The sequence below is a fragment of the Mesocricetus auratus genome, unplaced genomic scaffold, assembly GCF_017639785.1.
Source record: "Mesocricetus auratus isolate SY011 unplaced genomic scaffold, BCM_Maur_2.0 Super-Scaffold_100676, whole genome shotgun sequence".
Classification (NCBI taxonomy): domain Eukaryota; kingdom Metazoa; phylum Chordata; class Mammalia; order Rodentia; family Cricetidae; genus Mesocricetus; species Mesocricetus auratus.
The window spans coordinates 183,668,899-183,691,828 of record NW_024429266.1 but is presented as its reverse complement, the minus strand read 5'-3'; the positions used below and the strand labels follow the sequence as shown (position 1 = coordinate 183,691,828).

Here is a 22,930-nt window from a genome sequence, read left to right as displayed (position 1 = left end):
AGCAGGGATTAAAGGTATGTGCCACCATACTCAGTGTAGCAATAACATGACTCCTGTGAGCAGCAAATAAAACAGCCTAACTGAGGCTGGTGACAACTACTCAGGAAGTTGAGGCAAGGGGATTACAAATTAAAGATCAGTCTGGTGGATTCAGTAAGACATTCTTAAGATAAATAAAAAGTAAACAGAAGGCTCTTGCCTTGTCTAGATCCCCAGGCCTAGTTTTTCCTTTCTTAATTGAAAGCCTGTGCCATGCATGGTGGCCAGCCTGGTCTACAGAGTGAGTTCCAAGGCAGTCAGAACTACAATGAGAAACCCTGTCCTATCTTGAAAAAAAAAGTGGGGAGAAAAAGAAGAAAAGAAAGACTGGTGTGATGGGGGAAGTCCTTCTGTGTATATGTTTGTCTTATTGGTTGATAAATAGAGCACTGTTGGCCAATAGCACTGTAAGCAAGATAGGTAGGACTAGGTGTTGAGGAGAATTCTGTGAAAGGTAGTCAAGAGTAGAGAGTTGCCATGTGATCCCAGAAAGAGAGGACGCCTCAGGATGGCGTCCTTGGAAAGATAAGTCCTTACAGAAATATATATATAATATGCATATTATATATATATATATATTAGTAGTAATGGGTTAATACTTAAGACAGAACTAGGCAATGAGAAGCCCTGGACGTTGGCCAACAGCATTGTAACTAATAGAGTCTCTGTGTTCTTTGGGGTTGATGTGGCTCTGGGCTCAGGCAGCTGGCTGTAAGAGTACACGTTACACTGCTGTTTGTTTGTTTGGCTGGTTGGTTGGTTTAGTTTAAATAGAAGCTTTAGGCGCCTGGAAAGTATGCACAGAAAGTACAGTGATCTCTCATGCTCTTTCTGCTCCATCTTGCACACAGCTTCCCCATTTATTAACATGGTCCATGGATGTAGAACATTTGTCATTGCTAACACATGGCACCACCTAACAGAGTTTCCATTAAGGCTCTCAGGTTGTGCAGCTCTGTGACTCTTGAAACATTGTATAATGTCATGGACCATCAATGTAATATCCAAGGAGTCATTTTACTGCCCTAAAAACTCCTTCTAGCCACCTGCTTACCTTCCCTTTCTCCTGGATCTTGGGAGTACCTAATTTTATCTTATTCTATTTTTTTGGTTTTTCAAGACAGGGTTTCTTTGTGTAGCTTTGTAGACCAGGCTGGCCTCAAACTCATGGAGATCCACCTGCCTCTGTCTCCCAAGTGCTGACATTGCCAGGCAGTGGTAGCGCACGCCTTTAATCCCAGCACTTGGGAGGCAGAGGCAGGTGGATCTTTGTGAGTTCGAGACCAGCCTGGTCTACAAGAGCTAGTTCCAGAACAGCCTCCAAAGCCACAGAGAAACCCTGTCTTGAAAAACAAAACAACAACAACAAAAAGTGCTGAGATTAAAGGCTTGTGCCACCACTGCTCGGCAGGAGTACCAATTTTTTTAAAAGATTTTTTAAAAGTTTATATATATGTATATACATATATGTCAGTCTACACATACACATACAGGCACCCTTAAAAAGCCAAGAGAGGCCTTGGACCCCCTGGAGCAGGAGTTAACAGGCAGTTGTAAGCCAGGCATGGTAGATACTGAGAACTAAACTAGAACTTCTGCCAGAGCAGCTGGGAGCTCCTAAAATTTTTAATGTCTCTATAGTTTTGCTTTTTCCAGAATGTTACAAAGTTGGAGGCACATAGTATTTAGCCTTTCAGACTGGCTTCTTTCACTTAGCAATGCACATTTATGTTTCCTTCCTGATTTCTCATCGCTTGCCAGCTCGCTTCTTTTAGATGAACTGGTATCTCATCACTTGGACCATTCACAGCTCACCTACTGGAGGATATCTTGGTTGCTTCCAAGTTCTCAAAATTATGAATAAACCTGCTAAAGCTTCTATGGCCATGTTTTTGTTTGGTCTTAGAATATACGGAGTTGCAGAGCAGATGGGTAAGGTGATGGTGACTGGCAAGCTGCCCTCTGGAGAGGCTGCATCAGTTTGCATTCTACAAGCAGAGGATGGGAGTCGCATTAGCTCCATACCTCCGTTAGCTTTTGGTGATGTCAGTGTTCCTGACTTCGGCTTTTCTGATAGATGTGCCTTGGCATCTCACTGTTTTAACTTGTATTTCCCTGAAGATCTATGGTATGAAGGGTCTTTTCCTTTTAGGTATAATGGTAACGTCTTTGGTCCACTTTTCAGTCAAGCTGTTTTCTTACTGTTGTTCTAAGAGTGGGGTTGTGTGTGTGTGTGTGTGTGTGTGTGTGTGTGTGTGTATTTTTGTAAATTTTATCTCACAGCCTTTAGCTAGACATGACTTTTGCAGAGACTTTCTCTCACCTGTGGTTCATCCTCTCATTTTCTCAAGTGTCTTTCACAAAACAGAAAATGTTAATGAAACCTGGCTTGCTAATTATTTCTTTGACTCTTTGAGCCTTCGGTGTGGGATCTAAAAAGCCATCTAGGTTTTCTATATTGTCCTTCAGTTTTACGTTTCACGCTGGAATGTTCCTTTCTGTGCCACTGAGAGGTTTTTACTGGGGATCCGTCTTTGTGAGTGGGTGCCTAACTGCTCTACGGTTGAAAGGCTACCTTCCCTCCACCGTGCTGCTGCTGCTCCTTTGTGAAATGGTGTTGGGTGAGCCCGCCCCATGCTCTCTGTTCTGAACCACTGTCTGTTTCTTACTTGTCTCACCACAGCAAGCTGACATTTTGGTGACGGCAGCTTGGGTCTCCCCGGTCCTCCAACCTGCTCTTTGGTGTTGAATCAGCTCTTGTACGCATCACTTTTCTCATTGCTATGAGAATGACATCTGGTAAGAAGCAATTCAAGGGAAGAAAGATTTGGTTCAGGCTGACAGTCAAGGGATACAGTCCATCATAGCAGGGAATGTATGGTGGCCAGAAGGTGACAAAGCTGACCACGATGCCGCCAGTCAGGAAGCAGAGCGATGAACACCAGGACTGGGCACACTTGCTCCTTTTTATCCAGTCCAGGGTTCCAGAATATTCACACTTCAGTTGCCTGAGTCTAGAAGCCTGAGACAGCAGGAGAGGTGCCCCAGGAGCAAGAGGCCACCCATTGAAAGCTCCAATTCGTGACGATGCAAATTCGTTGGAAAGCAGAAAATCTGAACTAAGAATGAACGGAAGGGACCCCCTGCCAAGGAACAACTACCTTTTAGGAATGATTTGCCAAAGGAAAGATGACAATAGCCTTAGATCCAGGTGGGCAGGCCCCATCAGGACTTGGCAGAATCTGCCACATGGTACTGATTTTGCAGGCATGAAGGATACAAGCTTGAGGGGGTCATGAGGTCATAGACCACAATTCCAGAGAGGCACAGAGGCCAGGCAATAGGGCAGACAGGGCCGGGATCCCTGCAAAGAGGCCCAGAGAGGCTGCTACTGCATGAGTCTATGACGGTGAAGCCTCTGGAAACTCCAAGATGTTGGCAATTCCAAGACCATGGCTGTCCATCCAAGAAAGCAAGGAATGAAGCCGGCCCAACAAAGAGGCTGTGTATGCTGCAGGTAGCAGAGCTGGATGGGAAGGGCTATCCCACGCCTTGTGAAGTCCAGGTAATTCCATCAGGCACCCCAGAAGCTAGACATGGAGCTATAGGAATCAGTGTCTGCCTACTGGGTTCCAGTCTTGCTTTGGCCTGACGCCTGGCTCCCTGGGGCCACAGTTGTACCAGCTTCTGTGTAGTGACTCAAGATCCTTGGTTCTAAACCTTCCTAATGCTGCAAGCCTTTAATAAAGCTCCTTATGTTGTGGTGACCCCCAACCACACATTATTTTTGTTGCTACTTCATAACTCTAATTTTGCTACTGTTATGAATCATATCGCAAATATCCGATGTACAGGATATCTGATATGAACCCCCCGTAGGGGTCATGACCCACAGGTTGAGAACTGCTGCTCTAGAGAAACTGTTGCCCAGGAGCTGCTTCCAAACAGGGAACCCCGTTAGCAGCATCTTAAGCTTTCTCTTTCCAATTTAATTTGCATTTTTCACAATGGTGGGGGTGGGAGGCGGGGTTTGCTGTAGTGGACTCTCTTCCTGTGTGCAGGTCCGGAGTGCCAGGCTTCTCTTTAGTGGCAGCGATCTCTTTAACAATCCCAGCTGCTTTCACGGCTGACTTGTCCGTAACGTCACACTGTCCCATGTCAAGCTGCACAGTTTTCGTCTCTCTGCTCCGATTGCTCTCTCCCTTCCCCCACTGCAGACCTGGATGGGAATGACACAGCCCAAGCAGGATCCCGTCTTGGAATTCCTTCTCCGAACAAATGATCCAATCAGTTATGTGTATTTGGCCTCACTCAGGCCTCCAGGCACAGGGACAGTGTAGCCAGATTCTTTGCCAGAACATCACATGCACAGCCACTAGCCCATTTTATAGCAGAATCTTTGTTCTCTTCAGCTGTTTCAGGAGCTGGCCTCTGCTGTCCACCTTTCGTCTACATCCTGGTCTTCCAAACTCCCGCCAGAATGGCCCCTTCACCGCTGCTCACTGCCTTCTAGGGCTTCTTCAAGTTCCAAACGCTTCCACACTCCCCTGCAGACCAGTTCCGAATGGTTTTCAAGTCAGGTTTATCACAGCAAGGACCCCACTTCTCGGTACCAGTTTTCCATGTGAATTATTTTACTCATGACTGCAATAAAGATACCTCGTGAAAGTAGCATCACAGGCAGCTACTGTCTTAGAAAGCAGAAGAGGCTGAAAGTAATTACAACAAAATGGGGCTGTCATAAGGAGGAGAGGCAGCACTAGACTGGCTGATTTAGGTTTCTAGAATGTGGTGAACTGAGTATGCCCAGACTGGGTGGGAAAGAGGGTGGATGGGGAAGAAGGGAAAAATGAAGGACCAGTGCCGAGAACAGTCCTGAAGGAAGCTGGGTGTAAAAGCAACACAGACATGCCCACAGATAGGCACCGGAGAAACCAGCATAGTTAAAACACACAGGCTCTATTCAACCGACACCTGTTTGCCTGGAGGGCTGGGGTGATTGCTGTTTAATAGCCCAGTGATCTTTTGCGATCCTGTGAAGCCAGGCTCCACCCAAATCTCCCGGACTCCTGAGAACTGTTTCTCTGTCAATATAGCCCACCCTTATGTTTATTACAAACTCTTCCTCCTGTTGAAGAGATGGCTCGGGGGTTAAGAGCACTGGGTGCTCTTCCAGAGGTCCCGAGTTCAATTCCCAGCAACCACATGGTGGCTCACAACCATCTGTAATGGGATCTGATGCCCTCTTCTGACATTAAGTTGTACATGAAGACAGGGCACTCATAGAGGAGACAGAATTCTAACAAAGCCAGGAGGCTATCTCAAGCCACACTATTGCTCATTTGCAGCTGTGATCAGTAGCTGAGGTTACATTCAGTATGCTGAAGCTGGCACACAAAAAGGAATATATTTATTAATAGTGATATGGATATAAATCAACTAGTTTTCAAATGCATAGAGACCAAATCAGATACCCATCAATAAAATTGCAGCAAGAGACGGCTCAGTGGTTAAGAACACTGACTGCTCTTCCAGAGGTCCTGAGTTCAATTCCCAGCTCACATATAGCAGCTTACAACTGTCTCTAGCTTCAGTTCTACAGGCTGATGTTGGTGGATGTGTTTCATCACCCCAAACTGCAGCAAAGAACAACAGGAAAACCAAATAAGAATTATTAAATGTCTCTTCACAGGGAGTAAAGACAAAAAGCTGAAATAACTAACACTCTGGAGCTTTTAAAGTTGTTGATTTTCCATTTCATTTCTCCCTTCCCCGCGCTTTCTACTCCGAATGTGTTCATTTTAGAGCCAGAAAAACAAATGTTTCTTAAAAACCACAGCTAGGGTTGTCACTGGGTTTGGTAGTGTTTGCCAAGCGTGCCCAACGCCGTGGGTTTGTCCTCCAACAGGGTGATGCTGGGTTTGAGACGCATACCTGCAATCCCAGCACTCGGGAGGTGGAGACCAGAGGATCGGAAGTTCAAACCCACTCTTAGTTACAGGGGCAGTCAAGACGAAGCTGGGATACATAAGCCTATGCCAAAAGGAAGAAAAAAAAAGCCACAACATGACACAGACTACAATTGCCTGCACTTAGATATCTCAAGGAAGTATAGGTATGTCAACTAAATCATGTTTCCCCAAAATTACAGGTTGAGGGAAGGTCTGATCCCTACCGCACATTGTGGATATCTATGATCCTAGCTCTTAGGCTGGCTGAGACAGCTTCAATTTGTGCCAGCCTGGGCTACAAAGACTTGGAGGCCAGCCCAAACTGCATAGTCAACCGCTTTAAACACTGTCCCTCAGAAAATGATGTCGGAAGCTGGACAGTGGTGGCGCATGTCTTTAATCCCAGCACTTGGGAGGCAGAGGCAGGTGGATCTCTGTGAGTTTGAGACCAGCCTGGTCTACAAGCACTAGTTCCAGGACAGCCAGAGCTGTTACACAGAGAAACCCTGTCTCGAAAAAACCAAACTAATAAAAACAATAATGATGATGATGATGATGTCGGAACAGATGATTGTGCATACAGATTTCCAAAGGAGCGCTGGGTCCTAACGCAGGACTCTACAAGTGCCCAGAAACTCATGTCTCTCTGAAGAAGTGCGATCTGGAGGCCCCCCGGGAGCGGCTGAACAGCTTTTCTGCACCAGGTGAGGTAAGGTGAGGATAGCCAAGGAAAGGCGAGGGCATGCTGAGTGTGCACGGCTCCACCCACTTGTCCTGCGCATTGGGGAATGCGCAGACAACCCCAATCTCCAGATGCTCGTCCCCTCCAGCCACTCCAGAGCCTTCCCGCCAAAGCCACGTCCAATCAGAAAGCACCAGCATGGCAAATTGAGCCACATCCAATCATAAGCGGAATGTGGGGCCTAGGCCCGCCCCTGAGGCGGGTGCTCTGAGCCAGTGAGCCCCGCGCATCCTCATCCGCATCCGGGGCGAGCGGGACCATTGAGAGGTGGTTGTGGTCGGTGCTGAGCGAGGACTGAGGCGTGGTTGAGCCGAGTCTGCGGAGTTCAGGATGGTGAGAGCAGGCCCAAGCAGGGGTGGCGGGCTCAGGGTGGGCCCCACGGGAGGGAGACCACCGTCTCCTCGGCCCAGGCTCCTGCGAGGGCGAGCGAAGGCATAGCAGCCCGGGAGGCCGCAGTTTCCTCCTGATCCTCACAACGCGAGTTCCAGCGCGAAGCACTATGTGTCTTAGCTCGCTGTGAAGATCCAGGATGGTGGGATGTAGTTCCCGTCTGGAGTCCCAGCCCTACAGAGGTTGATGAACACAAGAGTTCGAGGCCAGCCCCAACCTCGTAGCACTCCGGTCTCAAGAAAATACAACAAAAGAGGGTAGCAGATTGGTTTTTGGAGAGGGATTTTGTTTTCCAAAACCAGTGTCCTTGATTGAGAGAACAACAATGGCGTTGGTTCCAGAATATTCTAGAAGCTACCAAGCTTTCTGGTCTAATATTCACCATAGGAAAGTGAAAGTTACTAAGTATTTTTGAATCCCTGGTTGGGGGGAGGGGGTTCTCTGCTGATACAATAAGCCAAATCCAGCCGGATTAACAAGACCAGGTGTTAACAAACAGAACAAAGCAACTCCTAGACAGGCAGGAGAGAAATCATGTGGCAGGTCTAGGATCAGAGTCTTCAATGCCCAGCAGGTGTGGTCTTGAGCATCTTGGGAGGGTGAAGGGGGCCAGGGTTTGGTGAGAGAGAGGAGGGGGTAAGGTAGAGCTTCCCCCCAAGCAGATTTCAAGACTAGTCTGTGCAAATTTGAGGCTGACATAGGCTACAAGAACTTGTCTTAAGAAAAAAACCTGTTTTGAGTTTTTTCTTTGTCTGAATGGTAGCACATGTAAGCCTGTTTGAGGTATGTGTTCATGAGTGCAATTTCCCAGAGAGGCCAGAAGAGGGCGCTGAGGACACAGGAGCTGGAGTCATAGACAGTTGTGGGTCTGGGAACCAGACTCTGGTCCTCCGCAAGAGGAAAGACCAGCTGGGGCATGTGTGCGTTTGGGAAATACAGAAGTCTGTTCTCCTAACAATCGAACCATCTCTCCAGCCCCAAGCAGAAATATTAAATATTTGTATTCGCTTAAAAGGAACACACGCTAACAAATAACATAAAATCTAGGTCTAAACAGAATTTATCTTTGTTTCTGTGACAGGACCTCATCATCCATGCTAGCCGCAAACTTCTTGCCTTAGCCTCCTAATTACGCTGCTTACTGTCATGTATGACTTGATCGTTATGTTTTTCATTAAAAAAAAAGTTTTCTTGTTGAGAAGACACCTTAATCCCATCATTTTGTTCTTATGACACAATCTTTGATGGGCATGGAATTTAGCTACATGTTCTCCTTTGCTGTTTGTTGCCGTAATAAAACACGGACCAAACCAACTTGGTGAAGAATTTATTTGGCTTACAGGGTGTATATAGTCTGTCATCGGGAAACCTAGGCAGGAACTGAAGGAGATGGAGGAAACTGTTCCCTGGCTTGCTCAGCCTGCTTTCTTATAGTGCCCATTTAGATTTGGGTCCTCCCACATTGTAAATGGAAGCAGAGCTTTTCTGTCTCAACTGCCTGGTCTCAAACATACTAAAGTTTATATTATAGAATGCTTGACCTATAGCTCAGGCTTGTTACTAACTGGCTCTTACAACTTGAATTAACCCATTCCTGTTAATCTATATTTTGCCACATGGCTTGTGTCCTCTGGCGACTGGCTCTCATCTTTCTAACTCCACCCTTCTTCCTCTCTGTATTTTCAGTTGGGCTTTCCCGCTTAGCCTTAGTCTGCCTTGGTATAGGCCAAATCAGCCTTTTTATTAACCAATGAGAGTAAAACATATTCACAGTGTACAGAAGGATTATCCCACAGCACCACATCAACCATTAACCAAGAAAATGCCCCACAGACTAATGATGATAATCAATGCTATAGGGAATACAATATATTTGTTTACCAGAGAGAAAGAGAGAATCACCCAAGCTGGGAGTCAAAAGCGTGGCTGGCTTCCAAAAGAGGAGGTCCTATTTCCTTTTGCTTCCTTTTATCTCTACCTGTGCTAATTTACTTGTCCCCGCCCTCACGGGCGGATAGCTTTGTGGGGTTCACTCCTACAACAGACATGTTCACGTTCTCTCTTCCCAGGTGACTCTAGTTTGTGTCAAGTTAACCAAACGAACCAGTTTTTGCATACACCTTTTCAAATTAACTTTTGAAAACTTAATTTATCTTCAGATTAAGCAGAGTCTCACTATTTGCCTCAAAAATCCATCTGTCTATGTTTCATTTAAGAATCTTTGTAATTTTTTATTTGGGGGGGTTCTGTTTATTTTTGAGACATTATAAGAAGTCTTTCTGGGGTTTAAAAAATTAGATAAGGGACTATACCCACTTTACTTTTCATTTGCATTATTGTATAAATGTTTACACGGCTGCCAGTGGAGATCAGATGACAACTTGCAGGAGCTGATTCTCTTCCACTAAATGGGCCCCAGAAATAGTTTGGCAGTGAGCGCCTTTGATCACTGAGTTATCTCACCAGCCTTGCATTTGCTCGTTACAAAAACTGGTGAGCAAGCACAGTGCTGCGTGCCTTTAATTGCAGCGCTCGGAGACAGTGAACCTTTGTGAGTTTGAGTCCGCCAGAGTTGCATGGTGATGCTCTGTCTCAAAACAGGAAAGGAAGGAAAAGGGAACTGGCAGGCAAATAGAAAGCACGGGCTTGCATCTTTCCAACTCTGACTACACCACAAAGCAGCTAACTGGAGAGCTCCTGTCTAAGTGTAGAAATACTCGTAGGCAACCTTCCTGTCTTCTGAATCGCAATTAACAGCTGTTTCCAGTGGTAGGGTAAAACAGTTGCTATGTTTCGACCACAGTACATGTTACTTATTGCTGATGCTACTAATTCAACTGTGCTTGGAAGATAGCACACCAGATGTTGTGTACCATCAGCCGTACATGAGCACAAACATCAAGAATACACATGCATTCTGCGTGACATTGAAACACAGTGTTATCAGTGAAATTATGCTCAAGAACCCATGATTTACAGAAAAATTATTTCTCAATAGGTTTATATCTACTTTTATAGCTATTCTGGGTCATGTTTGGTCCACAGGCCACAGCTAGGGTGCTTCTGATGTGGAATATGTTATGTGACATCCTGCAAATTTCATTTGATCTCTAGATAATTGTGGGGATGAAATTGAACAAGTGGTTGCTAATCGTACTTAGGTCCTGGCATGAAAAGGGTATTCCACTTATAACTGATGAGTTGAGTAGAACCAAATGTACAATTTATACATATAAAGAAACTATAAATTGAGGCCGGCCGGTGGTGGTACATGCCTTTAATTCCAGCACTTGGAGGCATAGGCAGGCGAATCTCTGAGTTCAAGGCTAGCCTGGTCTGCAAGAGCTACACAGAGAAACCCTGTCTCAAAAAACTAAAAAAAGAAAGAAACCATAAATTGGATATGGTGGCACATCTTATAATCCTAGCATCTGTTTGCTGAGGCAGAAAGATTGCAGTTCCCAGGCCAGCCCGGGCTATATAGCCAGCCCTGGCCTTCAAGTTTTAAATAAAGAAAAAAATGAGGACAATACAGTATCTTAATACTTCACAATGTCTGGAAGTGTTACATTCCTAGACCTGAAAGGGAGAGTGATGGCATCTTTGTGAAGAATAGTAACTCAGAAGTTGTGCGGCCACAGGGATGGCAGTGAGGCCATGGGGGTGGCAGTGCTCGGGCGTGTGGACATGAGCCAGCTTCCTGGTGCACGGATTAGGATGGAGAGTGATTAAAAGGGTTGATCTAGATGAGCAGATAGAAGACATGGTGACCCAGGTTTGGACTGGGTGACCTGAGACCTTTATGTTTTTCCTTGGTGGACTATATCTTATCTTTTAGTTGGGCCACAGTTAAAACTGATAAGATTTTCAGAGAATTACTGTGACTATCCCTAATGAGTTGTTGACATTGCATGGTTTGCAAATCTTAAACTAACGTATTGTTGAAGAGTGGCAAACATTTCAACATTAACTGCTACTTAATGGTATGGCTAGCCTGGAGTAAGGGCTTTCATCTGTAATCCTAGCACTTGAGAGGCTGAGGCAAGAGGATGGCCACTAGTTTGAGACCAGGCAGGATCAGTGAAACTATATGTCAAAATAGGGCAAGTTTAGAGCAGACCAACCTGTTTGATCTGTGCGTACGTGCATGTCTTGGGATAGAGCTGGACTTGACTCTACTTAATCTTTCTGGGTACTGGGATTATGGGCCTGTTTTACTTCGTGGAAGTCAGTTTTTAAAGGTGATTTTTTTGTAGTTTATTTTTATTTTATTTGCATTGGTGTTGTGCCTACATGTATGTCTATATGAGGGTGTCAGATCTTGGAGTTACAGTCAGACACTTGTTAGCTGTCATGTGGGTGCTCAGAATTGAACACAGGTCCTCTGGTAGAGCAGTCAGTACTCTTATCTGCTAAGCCATTTCTCCAGTCCCCAGCAGTGAGTTCTAAGAGAGATAAAAGGAATGCCAGAGCTTTGTTGTGAATAAAGTTTGAAAATAAATACTATGGCACTACACAAAATTGGTATGTTGTACAGTTTCAGTTGAATGATTGTCATGTGTCTGTTCTGGATTCCAGCGTGAGTGTATCTCTATCCACGTGGGGCAGGCAGGTGTCCAGATTGGCAATGCCTGCTGGGAACTGTACTGCCTTGAACATGGTATTCAGCCTGACGGTCAGATGCCAAGTGACAAAACCATTGGAGGCGGTGACGACTCGTTCAACACATTCTTCAGTGAAACTGGAGCTGGCAAGCATGTGCCCAGAGCAGTGTTTGTGGACCTGGAGCCCACCGTGGTCGGTAGGTGCCTGGGCCCTGGGTGGAGGCTTTCCTGGGAGAGTGGGAGTGTCTGAGGAAAAGCCCGCTGACGTCTCTGCAGAGTAGACAGGCTATACAGATGTGTGCTTGTGACTTTGTTGGGTGAGGCACGGAAAGGGTCGTGTGTGGTGTATCTGTACCCATGGTGGTTTGTGTGTATACAGACAGTTCTTAGGAGGTGCTCTTGGCCTACACCACAGTGAATAGAATGTCCCTTGCCCAAAAGACTCACGGTATGTATGGTCTCTCTAGATGAAGTACGCACTGGAACCTACAGGCAACTTTTCCACCCAGAGCAGCTGATCACCGGGAAGGAAGATGCAGCCAATAATTACGCCAGAGGTCATTATACCATTGGCAAGGAGATTGTCGACCTGGTCCTGGACCGAATCCGAAAACTAGTAAGAGGCTTCTTATTGTGGTTGCCCTGGTCCAGAGAGTCAGCATTGATGGTGGTCGTGTCATTGTCTTAGTTAGGGTTACTATTGCTGTGATAAAACACCATGACCAGTGCATCTTGGGAAAGAAAAGTTTTATTTGACTTACACTGTTCATCAAAGGAAGCCGGGTCAGGAACTCGGAGGCAGGAACTGATTCAGAGTCTGTGGAGGGGAGCTGCTTACTGGCTTGCTCAGCCTGCGTTTTTATAAACCCCAGAACCACCAGCCAGGGATGACAACACCCGCAGTGGTCTGGGCCCTCCCTAATCAATCACTAATTAAGAAAATGCCCTGCAGGCTTGCCTGCAGCCTGGTCTTATGAAGGTATTTTCTTATTTGAGGCTCCCTCTCAGATGACTTTAGCTTGTGTCAAGTTGACATAAACTATCAAGCCCGGTAATTTTTGACAAATCTGTTAGAATCGGGAATCTCTCATGAGTTTATCCAATACCTTACTACAGAGCCTCTGCTGAGAGGCATCCGTAGATCTTCACTGTGTTCAAAGTGCAGTGTGTACACTGTAGACCATCGAATTTGATTCGGTTTGCAGAAGTGGCGGTCATGAGTGTGGGGCTTGAGGTGGGTGTGGCTTTGTAGGCACTGGCTTACGTACTCTGGTTCACCACAGGCAGATCTGTGCACGGGACTGCAGGGCTTCCTCATCTTCCACAGCTTTGGAGGGGGCACAGGCTCTGGGTTCGCATCTCTGCTGATGGAACGACTTTCAGTGGACTATGGCAAGAAATCCAAGCTGGAATTTGCCATCTACCCAGCCCCCCAGGTTTCCACAGCTGTTGTGGAGCCCTACAACTCCATCCTGACCACGCACACGACGCTGGAACACTCTGACTGTGCGTTCATGGTGGATAACGAAGCCATCTATGACATCTGTCGGCGCAACCTGGATATTGAGCGTCCCACCTACACCAACCTCAATCGTCTGATCGGGCAGATTGTGTCATCCATCACTGCCTCCCTGAGGTTTGATGGGGCCCTGAATGTGGACTTAACGGAATTCCAGACCAACCTGGTGCCCTACCCTCGTATCCACTTCCCCCTGGTCACCTACGCCCCGGTCATCTCGGCTGAGAAGGCGTACCATGAGCAGCTGTCAGTGGCAGAGATCACCAATGCTTGCTTCGAGCCAGCCAATCAGATGGTCAAGTGTGACCCTCGCCACGGCAAGTACATGGCCTGCTGCATGTTGTACAGGGGGGATGTGGTCCCGAAAGACGTCAACGCGGCCATTGCTACCATCAAGACCAAGCGCACTATCCAGTTTGTGGATTGGTGCCCAACTGGATTTAAGGTAGGATTAGATGCTGTGCCAGTTAAATCTGTCAGCAAGCAACAACTCTCTCAAGGCCATAGCTTTGGGCAAGAATTCCTCTTGTCATGTCAGGCTCCAAAAGCATGTCTAATAAGTAGTTAAGTTGCTGAGTGACTTAACACTTTTCCAAATGATATTGGGAACCCTTTTTCTTACAATCACCAATTACTGATTTTATATTTTTTTGTTCGGTTTTTATTTGGGTGGGTAGGTTGGTTGGTGGATTGGTTTTCCGAAGCAGGGTTTCTCTGTGCAACCCTGGCTGTCCTGTAACTCACTCTGGACCAGGCTGACCTCAAACTCACAGAGATCTGCCTGCCTCTACTTTCCAAGTTCTGGGGTTAAAGGCATGAGCCACCACCACATGGCCCCAATCTTTATTTCTTAAACCATCAATTACCAAACCTTAAGCAGATGAGCTTTTCTCAGCCAGTGAGACACTAAGAAGATGAGGAATTTTTCTAACAGTCATTACTGGGACTACACGTTTCCATATTTAAAAATAGTGTTTTTAGCTGGACATCCACGGTGGCACATGCCTGTAATCCCAGCACTAGAGTGAGTTCAAAATCATCCTTGCCCAAATAGTTTGCGGCCAGCTTGGGATTTTCAAATAATTTTTAGAACCTTTAAACTATAAAAATGTAACAAAACATTTAAAAGGATGGCTGAAGTATTGTTAACTTATGTTTTAAATAGTATTTAATAATAATTTTAATAATATTAAAATATTAATTAATTAGTAGACTGAAAACTGGACTCCCTGTCCCCAAAGCTTTTTGTCCCTATAAAACTGGAGGCAGTCTGCATAGTCAAGATATGTTCTACCTCTTATATGGGTGATGTTGGCTGACAGGCCAGCAGAGGGCAGCAAAGGATACACGTTCCTTTTTAAAGAGAATGTACCTGTTGATCAGAGGAGGACCCCTGTGTCTCTGTTCCCCAGTCTGGCTGTGTCCCTAGATGCTAACAGCCATCTGTGCATCAGGGTGTAAAAAGGTTACCACTCTAGCACATTCCTAGGGTTTATCATCCTTCCAAAGCTCCAAAGAGTCTGTTTGCTAGAGTTCACTGCTACATAGGGGTTTTCTATACATGAATACAAATATTCAGTTAGTCTCCTTTTAACTAAGCATACAGTATACCTTGGTAGGGTTCTCATTCTTTGCCTTTGTTGTGTTGTCTTGTTTCCACTTTGGCCATTAGTGGTTCAAGTAAGTACTTGAAAGTCTTTTATACAGCTGGCGTTGGTGGCACACACCTTTAATCCCAGCACTCGGGAGGCAGAGGCAAGCGGATCTCTGTGAGTTCAAGGTCAGCCTGGTCTACAGAAAGAGCCTCCAAAACAATACATAGAAACCCTGTCTCAAAAAAAATTCTTTTATACATGTTACTTTGTGTAGGTGATTTATTCATTCCCCAAAGTGTGGTATGAGTTCCCGATTTCTAGTGAGCTGTCATATTTCTGAGGTTATTATGAACTTCACTGCATTTTTCTCTTCTCTGGCAGGTGGGTATTAACTACCAGCCCCCCACTGTGGTCCCTGGGGGAGACCTGGCCAAAGTGCAGAGGGCCGTGTGCATGCTGAGCAACACCACAGCCATCGCAGAGGCCTGGGCCCGCCTGGACCACAAGTTTGACCTCATGTATGCCAAGCGGGCCTTTGTGCACTGGTACGTGGGAGAAGGCATGGAGGAGGGGGAGTTCTCAGAAGCTCGGGAGGACCTGGCTGCCCTGGAGAAGGATTATGAAGAGGTGGGCGTGGATTCCGTGGAAGCAGAGGCAGAGGAAGGAGAGGAATACTGAAGATGTGGGTCTGGCTGGCGGCCATCCATTTACATCTTCCCCGCCATTTACTTATTAAAAGTTTTATAGCATTGCCTTCCCTGTGTGCTGTACTTTGTAACAAAATTCCTTTCTAGGTGCTTGCCTTTCCCAAGTAAACTTCTCTGGGGAAAACACACCTGTTTCCCCTAAGAAATGATAAATGTGTCTATCTGTTCCAGTCTTAAGTTCAAACTAAGTACATCGGGACAAGGCGCTTTCAAGTGCTGCTTCGGAGACACAGAACTGACCCTGTCTTGGGTTGCTGAGAGGGTTCTCTCTGGACTCAGCTTTGTGTCCTGGGACAGTGGGAGCTCAGCGCCCGACGCTTCGTTTGCACCCACATAATTAGCTACATAATTAGCTTTCTTTCCCTGGTGTCACCCGGCTGCTGAAGGTGACCCAGAGCCAGCCACCATCACATGGTCTGTGTTGTATGTTTTGTTTTGTCTTGTTGTTTTTCGAGACAGGGTTTCTCTGTATTGCTTTGGAGACTGTCCTGGAACCAGGCTGGCCTTGAGCTCCCAGAGATCCGCCTGTCTCTGCCTCCCGAGTGCTGGGATTAGAGGTGTGCGCCACCACCGCCCGGCTGTATTTGGGTCACCCTCTGTCAGTCCCTTATTCCTGGTATGGAATTAAGTGTTGAGCACTGGTCTTGGTAGGTTCTTTTATATAAGAATCAAGAGTTTTCTTGGTGATGGCCCTTTTTCAGTCAAGGGCTTTCCATGATCATATGTCAGCATAGAAGGTTCTTGTTCCACACCACATAGACCCACACACAGTTGCTCCATCCTAGTCAATCAGTAGTTACACTTAGATGCACAAATGAGCCACATAGATGATGGCATGAAATCTTCCAGAATGACTGGTGCCTTCTATGGATCATATTCTGTGAGAGGGTCTAGGTAGGATCGAGGACAGCAGAAGACCCTACGTTTCCAGGTTTGGCTGATGCTGAGCAAACTGCTTTTCTTTCTCCAGGCCTGTTTCCCCTTTCTCTGGCAGGCGGTGCCTATCTGAAAGGACTTCAGGAAGTCTGCCTTCCCTCTTCACCAGCACAGGTCTGTGTCTCGACTCCCAGGACAAGGTGTGCTCTAGGCTGCCTAACTGCGGGAGGCCGGGGCCTGGCGTCTAAATGCCTGTGCTCGTCAGCACCTTGAGAATTGCTTGAAATAGGCGGGCACGCAAACAGGATGGCAGCACTATCCTGGTGAGGAAGCCCTGGAGCACCCAGTGTGACCACAGGCTGTCATAAGAGCCCAGGGTGCTGACTGTGTTTCCCGGGTGACAGGAAAGCTCACTGCCTGAGAAAGACTCTTAGTGAGGCAGGCAAGGTATCCGGCACCAGTTCTCTGAGCCAGAACTGTGTAAGGCTGGCTTCAGGTAAAAAGTAGCCCAGATCTGAAGCTTGGCATCTGGGTCTAGGAAGAAAGTGGGCTGGAGAGATGCTCAGAGGTTAAGAGCACTGACTGGTCTTGCAGAGGTCTCACTCAGAGGTCCTGAGTTCAATTCCCAGCAACCACATGGTGGCTCACAACCATCTGTAATGAGATCTGGTGCCATCTTCTGGTATGTGCAGACATACATGGAGGAAGGATGTTGTATTAATAAATAAATCTTTAAAAAAAAAAAGAAAAGAAAAGGAAGAAAGTATGACAAGGACCTGGATGGTCTGCCGAGCCTGGCCTTATCTAGGCCCTGCTTCTTCCAAGTGCTGGGATTGCAGGAGTGAGCCAGCCTGCCCATTCTAAACCCGACGCTTCTAACAAACACAAGCTTTGTGGTTCATCCTTCCTCACATCACGAGTCGTCTGGGCCTTGCCAGCCTCTTCTATGTCTCTGGCTCTCACTCCAGCTGCTCAACATCGCACGCACACAGAATGCTGTTTTCCACCTCTGGTTTGGCAGCTCCCGGCGAAGGCCCAGCTGTGCCCTGCTCTGCTCATACTCCACTCAGATAGTCTATCGTCGGGGCAAACATGGCTTCCTCATTGAGTGTATGACCCAGGAAGAACGAATAAACATCCCCTCTCCCCACCCAGCAGGGAGCTCTTTAAGGGCCAGGTGTGCTGAGCAGACGCCCATTCCGCCTCTTCCCTGGCCCACAACATCGCTTTGCTGCGGAACTGAGACCATGGGGCTGCCTTAGCCAAGTCATCCAAACAAGGGGCCCTGACCCCCAGGTTATGTGCCCCGCCCTCCCCTCTCGCCCCCCTCCATTTATTTTTTTACCTTATGTAATGAAAATGATGAGGTTTTTATTTTTCAAAAATAAGTTTGAGTTAGATAATCTATTTTAACTATCCTCAACCTGTTTCCTAAATTTTACTTAACAGTGATAGTTTTGAAGACTAAAAAAAGAAAAAGATCCCAGGGCTGGAGAGATGGCTCAGAGGTTAAGTGCACTGACTGCTCTTCCAGAGAACAACAAGCCAGGCTAAGGCCGGGCATTCGTAAGTAATAAGATAAGTCTCTGTGTGGTTTATTTGGGAGCTGGGTGGTGCCCCTCCCCAGCAAAGACCAAAAGAGTAAAGAGCTTTAAAAAGTGACCAACTACAACCTAGTTCAAAAACCACTGAAAAATGATTATAAACATTGAGGCAGCCACTGTCTTAGGAAGAGGCTAAAAGTAGAAAAACTATGGGATCACAGCTCAGGCACCGTCCATCAGGCTGGAGACTCTGATGGCAGACTCACAGCTCAGGCACCGTCCACCAGGCTGGAGACTCTGGTGGCAGACTCACAGCTCAGGCACCGTCCACCAGGCTGGAGACTCTGGTGGCAGACTCACAGCTCAGGCACCGTCCACCAGGCTGGAGACTCCTTGGCGGCAGACTCACAGCTCCAGCCCACACAGTCCACGGCGCTAGAGACATCATGGCAGGCTCACAGCTCCAGGCACAGCCCACTGAGCTGCAGACTTCTGGGTGACAGCAGCAGGAGGTGTGGTCTCACTACATCCACAGCCAAAGAGCAGAGAGGACGGGTGCTTGTGCTCAGCCCATTTTCTTTCTAAAAATTTTGTTTTTAAAGATAAATTGAATCATATGTGTGTGTGTTGCTTTGTGGGTACATGCATATATGTGGGTGCCCAAGGAGGCCAGAAGACATGAGAGCCCACTGAGTTCAAGTTACTATGGGTGTAAGCTGCTTGGCGTGGGAAAACCCAGGTCTGCTGTAAGAGCAGCATGCACTCTAACCACGGAGCCATCTTCCCAGCCCCTCACTGTCTCTATTGCACTAAGGGACCCCAGCCCATAATGATACTGTTCCCATTTAAGGTGAGCTTTCCACCCTGGATTGGCTTGAATAGGTATGGCCCTGTAGACTCACAGGTTTGAATGCTTGGCTCATAGCGGGTGGGACTCTCAGTGGGTGTGGCCTTCTTGGAGGAAGTGTGTCACTGTGGAGGTGGGCTTTGGGGTCTAGTGTGGCAGTCTCCTGCTGCTGCCTGCGGGTCAAGATGTAGATCCCTCAGCTCCTCCTCCGGCACCATGTCTGCGTGCACGCCCCCATGCCCCTCAGATAACGAACCGACCATCTGAAACGGTAAGTCAGCCCCAGTAAAATTTTCCTTTGCAAGTGTTGCATGGTCATGGAGTCTCTTCATAACAATTAAACCCTAAGACATACTTCACCTAAACCATCTAGATAGCCCTCACAGATATGCCCAGATACCTGCTTCTAGGTGATTCTCACCACAAGACCATTGACACCCACGCTCAGCATCCTAGAGAATGGGAGGTCATTTTCATTAGTTTCCTTGGCTACAGGTGCCTTCAGCAATCTTACACCTTGGTGCCTGCTCACCTCTCATGGTTTGAATCAATGTGATTCTTTCTTGTAACAGCAACGAAAGCACACACCTGGACGTTCAGAGGCAAAAAGAACATCACTCCAGAATGTGATTATTGTTGATACTGTCCTTAATTTAGCTAGCCATCTTTATCGGGCAGTCCCCATTATGAATACATTCTAGAGAGCTGGAGAGTTGCCTCTGTAGTTGAAAGCCCTTGTTACTCTTACAGAGAACCCAGACTCAATTCTTGGTACCTACATGGTGACTCAGGGGCACCCCAGCTCCAGGGGATCAAATGCTGCCTTCTGCCCTCCTCAGACACACGAAGCACATCTGTCTATGTAGGCAAAATACACAGAAATATTAAATAACTTTTTGAGGCAGGGTCTCTCTATGTAGCTCTAACTGTCCTGGAACTCACTCTGTAGACCAGGCAGTCCTCAGATTCACAGAGATCTGCTGCCTCTGCCTCCCAAATGCTGGGATTAGAAGTGTGTGCTGCCAGGAGAGGGGAAGAGGAAATGGGAGTGGGAGGAAAATGTATAGCTCAATAAAAAAAATGTGTGCTACCATACCTGGCAACATTAAGTAAATCTTTAAAAATGATTGTAATATAAAGAAAAACCAGGGTTCTTTAATTCATAAATACTTATGTTTTTTAAATGTATTTATTTTATGCATATGAGTGCTCTATCTGCATGTACACCTGTATGCCAGAAGAGGGCATCCGATCTCACTATAGATGACTCTGAGCCACCATGTGATTGCTGGGAATTGAACTCAGGACCTCTGGAAGAGCAGCCAGTGCTCTTAACCTCTGAGCCATCTCTCCACCCTGAATACTTGTATTTTTATACTGCATTTCCATAAGACTTCATGTTTTACAAAAAAAGGGTAAATCTATTAACGTCATTTAATAGAAATTTAGCTACATGTCATTTAAGAGAATAGTAAAGGCTGTTTGCAAGGGGTGGGATGTGGTTCAGTTGGTGGAGTGCCTGTCTGACACATGTGAGTGAGGCCCTGGATATGGTCCCCAGCACCAGCACCACATATACCAGTGTGGCGGTGCACACCTGTGATCCCAGAACCCGGGAGGTAGAGACAGAAAGATCAGTCATCCTCAGCTTCATAGGAAGCCTGAGGCCAGCCTGGACTAGAGACCATATCCAAAAACCATTGAATATATTTGGAAAGGTTTAAAGGAATAAGGCAAAAATAAGAATGAGAGAGGAGTCACTGTACAGAGAGAGCCTATAGACCTCCAGCCATTACCCCCAGAGCTTGACGCTAAGACCCTATTGCGCCGGGCGTTGGTGGCACACGCCTTTAATCCCAGCACTCGGGAGGCAGAGGCAGGCGGATCTCTGTGAGTTCAAGGCCAGCCTGGTCTACAGAGTGAGTTCCAGGACAGTCTCCAAAGCCACAGAGAAACCCTGTCTCAAAAAACCAAAAAAAAAAAAAAAAAAAAAAAAAAAAAAGACCCTATTGCTGAAGATACTACGTACACAAGTCACAGAACATGAAGCCATTAAGCTGTACTGACCTGGAAGCTTCATCCCTACCGGTAGCTTTCCTGGTGTTGGAAGGAGCTATGCATGCTACCAGAAGAGAAGTGGACTCGTTAGTCCTGCCCAGCTGGGAAGCCTGCAAGCTGCATTAATGATGGGCCTGCCAAGACAGGCCCAAGTAATAGTGGCATGAATGTGGAAGTAACCACTCCCCTTTTTAATTGGATTTAAGCCCTGCTGCATAAGATAAATCCATACCTGGTATCATTTGTTGCGCTAAGAATTTATGGCTAGACAGGTCATGGGCTCTCAGAGAAAGTCTCCTACTATTACTCTGCTAAATGGACATACTACTAAACTGACTCCTAATGACTTGTCATATACCCATATGCTGTGGAATACTTGTTACACTGTATGAAGATGTGTCACTGTGATTAATAAAGAACTTAATGGCCAGTAGCTAGGCAGGAGAGAATAGGCAGGGCTTCAGGGCAAAGAGAACAATTTGGTTTAATCTAGTTGCACAAGAGACACCAGCAAGACACTGAAGTCAGACGTACAGTTCACAGAAGTAACCGAGCCACATGGCAGAACATAGAGTAACAGAAACAGGTTAATTTTAGTTATAAGAGCTAGTTGGGATATAAAACCTAAGCTAAGAACAAGCTTTCATAGTTAATAATAAGTCTCTGTGTTGTTATTTATGAGTTGGTGGCCCAAAAGAAAATCCAACTACACCCACAGGCCAATTCATCCCCCAGCTCTCATCTGAGAGGCTTCTGTTTGCTGTAGATGGTGATTAACACAGACCCACAAGTGGTCAATGTGGTCTGCCCACATCTCTACTGTACCCCTCTCAAAAAGCTCAGGGGCGGGCTGGAGAGATGGCTCAGTGGGTAAGAGCACTGGCTGCCCTTCCAGAGGACTCGGGTTCAATTCCCAGCACCCACATGACAGCTTACAACTGTCTGTAACTCAAAGATCTGACACCTCACACAGACAAATGTGCACATAAAATTAACATTAAAAATAAATAAATAAATAACCCAGCGGGAGGACGGTGCATATGCCCCACGATGCCCTTCCAGCACTGAGCTCTAGCTAGAGGCAGCCTGGAGAGAGGGACCCAGGTTTCTTTTTTTTTTTTTTTTTTTTTTTGATTTTTCAAGACAGGGTTTCTCTGTATTGTTTTGGAGGCTGTCCTGCTGTCCTGGTACTCACTCTGTAGACCAGGCTGGCCTCGAACTCACAGAGACCCACCTGCCTCTGCCTCCCAAGTGCTGGGACTAAAGACGAGCACCACCAACGCCCGGCCCCAGATTTTATTCTTAACAAGGCTACAGTTGTTTTTTAAAAAATCCCTGAAGGACCAGGACTCACCTACCTGTCCAAACACTTCTTGTTTTCTTTATTCCGGTGCATTTTCTCACATCTCAGGACTGGCAGGCCAGGAAAAGATGTGCACCTCCTGCCGGACAGGCTTCCTTCCCCTGCCTCCCCTCCCCATCCTGTTTTTGTTTTTGAGATGTGGTCGCATTCTGCGTCCTGGAACTCCATATATAACCTAGGCTGATCTCAAACTTGCAGGAATCTTCCTGCCTCGGCCTCCCCAGTGCTGGGATTTCCGGTGTAAAATCTGATATCATCCCTACCTTTGCCCCAGCACCATCCGCATGCATTGCCCGGCCCGCGTGCCACTTACACGGCCTAAAACAATAGCTGGCGAACCTAGTAAGCCGGACTCATCCACCAAGTCATGACTCATGGCCACCACCTGTGGGAGGTCACCTTCAAATACAACGGCACGGCGCTGAGTTCTTGAATAGTACCCCACCAAAAGGAAATAAATCCCTTTAAAAGTGTGTTGAAGGGACACAGGACAACTGTGGCTTGTTTTCTTCCAGACGTAAGTCAGCCTGAGTGGTGAGAGTGTCTCAGATGCATTGCTTTGGCTGTTTAAACCGCCACAGACATTTCAAACCACCTGAGATCTATCCAAAATGGAGTTTAAGAGGCATTGGGCCAGGCGTTGGTGGCACACACCTTTAATCCCAGCACTCGGGAGGCAGAGGCAGGCGGATCTC

At 46.7% G+C, this 22,930-nt stretch overlaps 1 protein-coding gene across 1 annotated transcript; it reads left to right on the top strand.

Annotated features, from left to right (window-relative positions):
• Positions 1–6,956: 6,956 nt before the first annotated feature.
• On the top strand, positions 6,957–15,594 carry LOC101831620 (tubulin alpha-3 chain). The gene is made up of 5 exons (XM_013123621.3): positions 6,957–7,065; positions 11,701–11,923; positions 12,194–12,342; positions 13,010–13,690; positions 15,222–15,594. Exons 1-5 carry the CDS (start codon positions 7,063–7,065, stop codon positions 15,516–15,518), a joined length of 1,353 nt encoding a protein of 450 aa, XP_012979075.2. The 5' UTR covers positions 6,957–7,062; the 3' UTR covers positions 15,519–15,594.
• Positions 15,595–22,930: the final 7,336 nt, after the last annotated feature.

What these genes read in the sequence shown, in the direction of transcription:
- LOC101831620 (XM_013123621.3), top strand. An exon ending in CCTGGAGCCCACCGTGGTCG is followed by an intron (nt 11,924 to 12,193) that starts GTAGGTGCCTGG and finishes TGGTCTCTCTAG; the next exon opens with ATGAAGTACGCACTGGAACC. An exon ending in GGTGCCCAACTGGATTTAAG is followed by an intron (nt 13,691 to 15,221) that starts GTAGGATTAGAT and finishes CTTCTCTGGCAG; the next exon opens with GTGGGTATTAACTACCAGCC.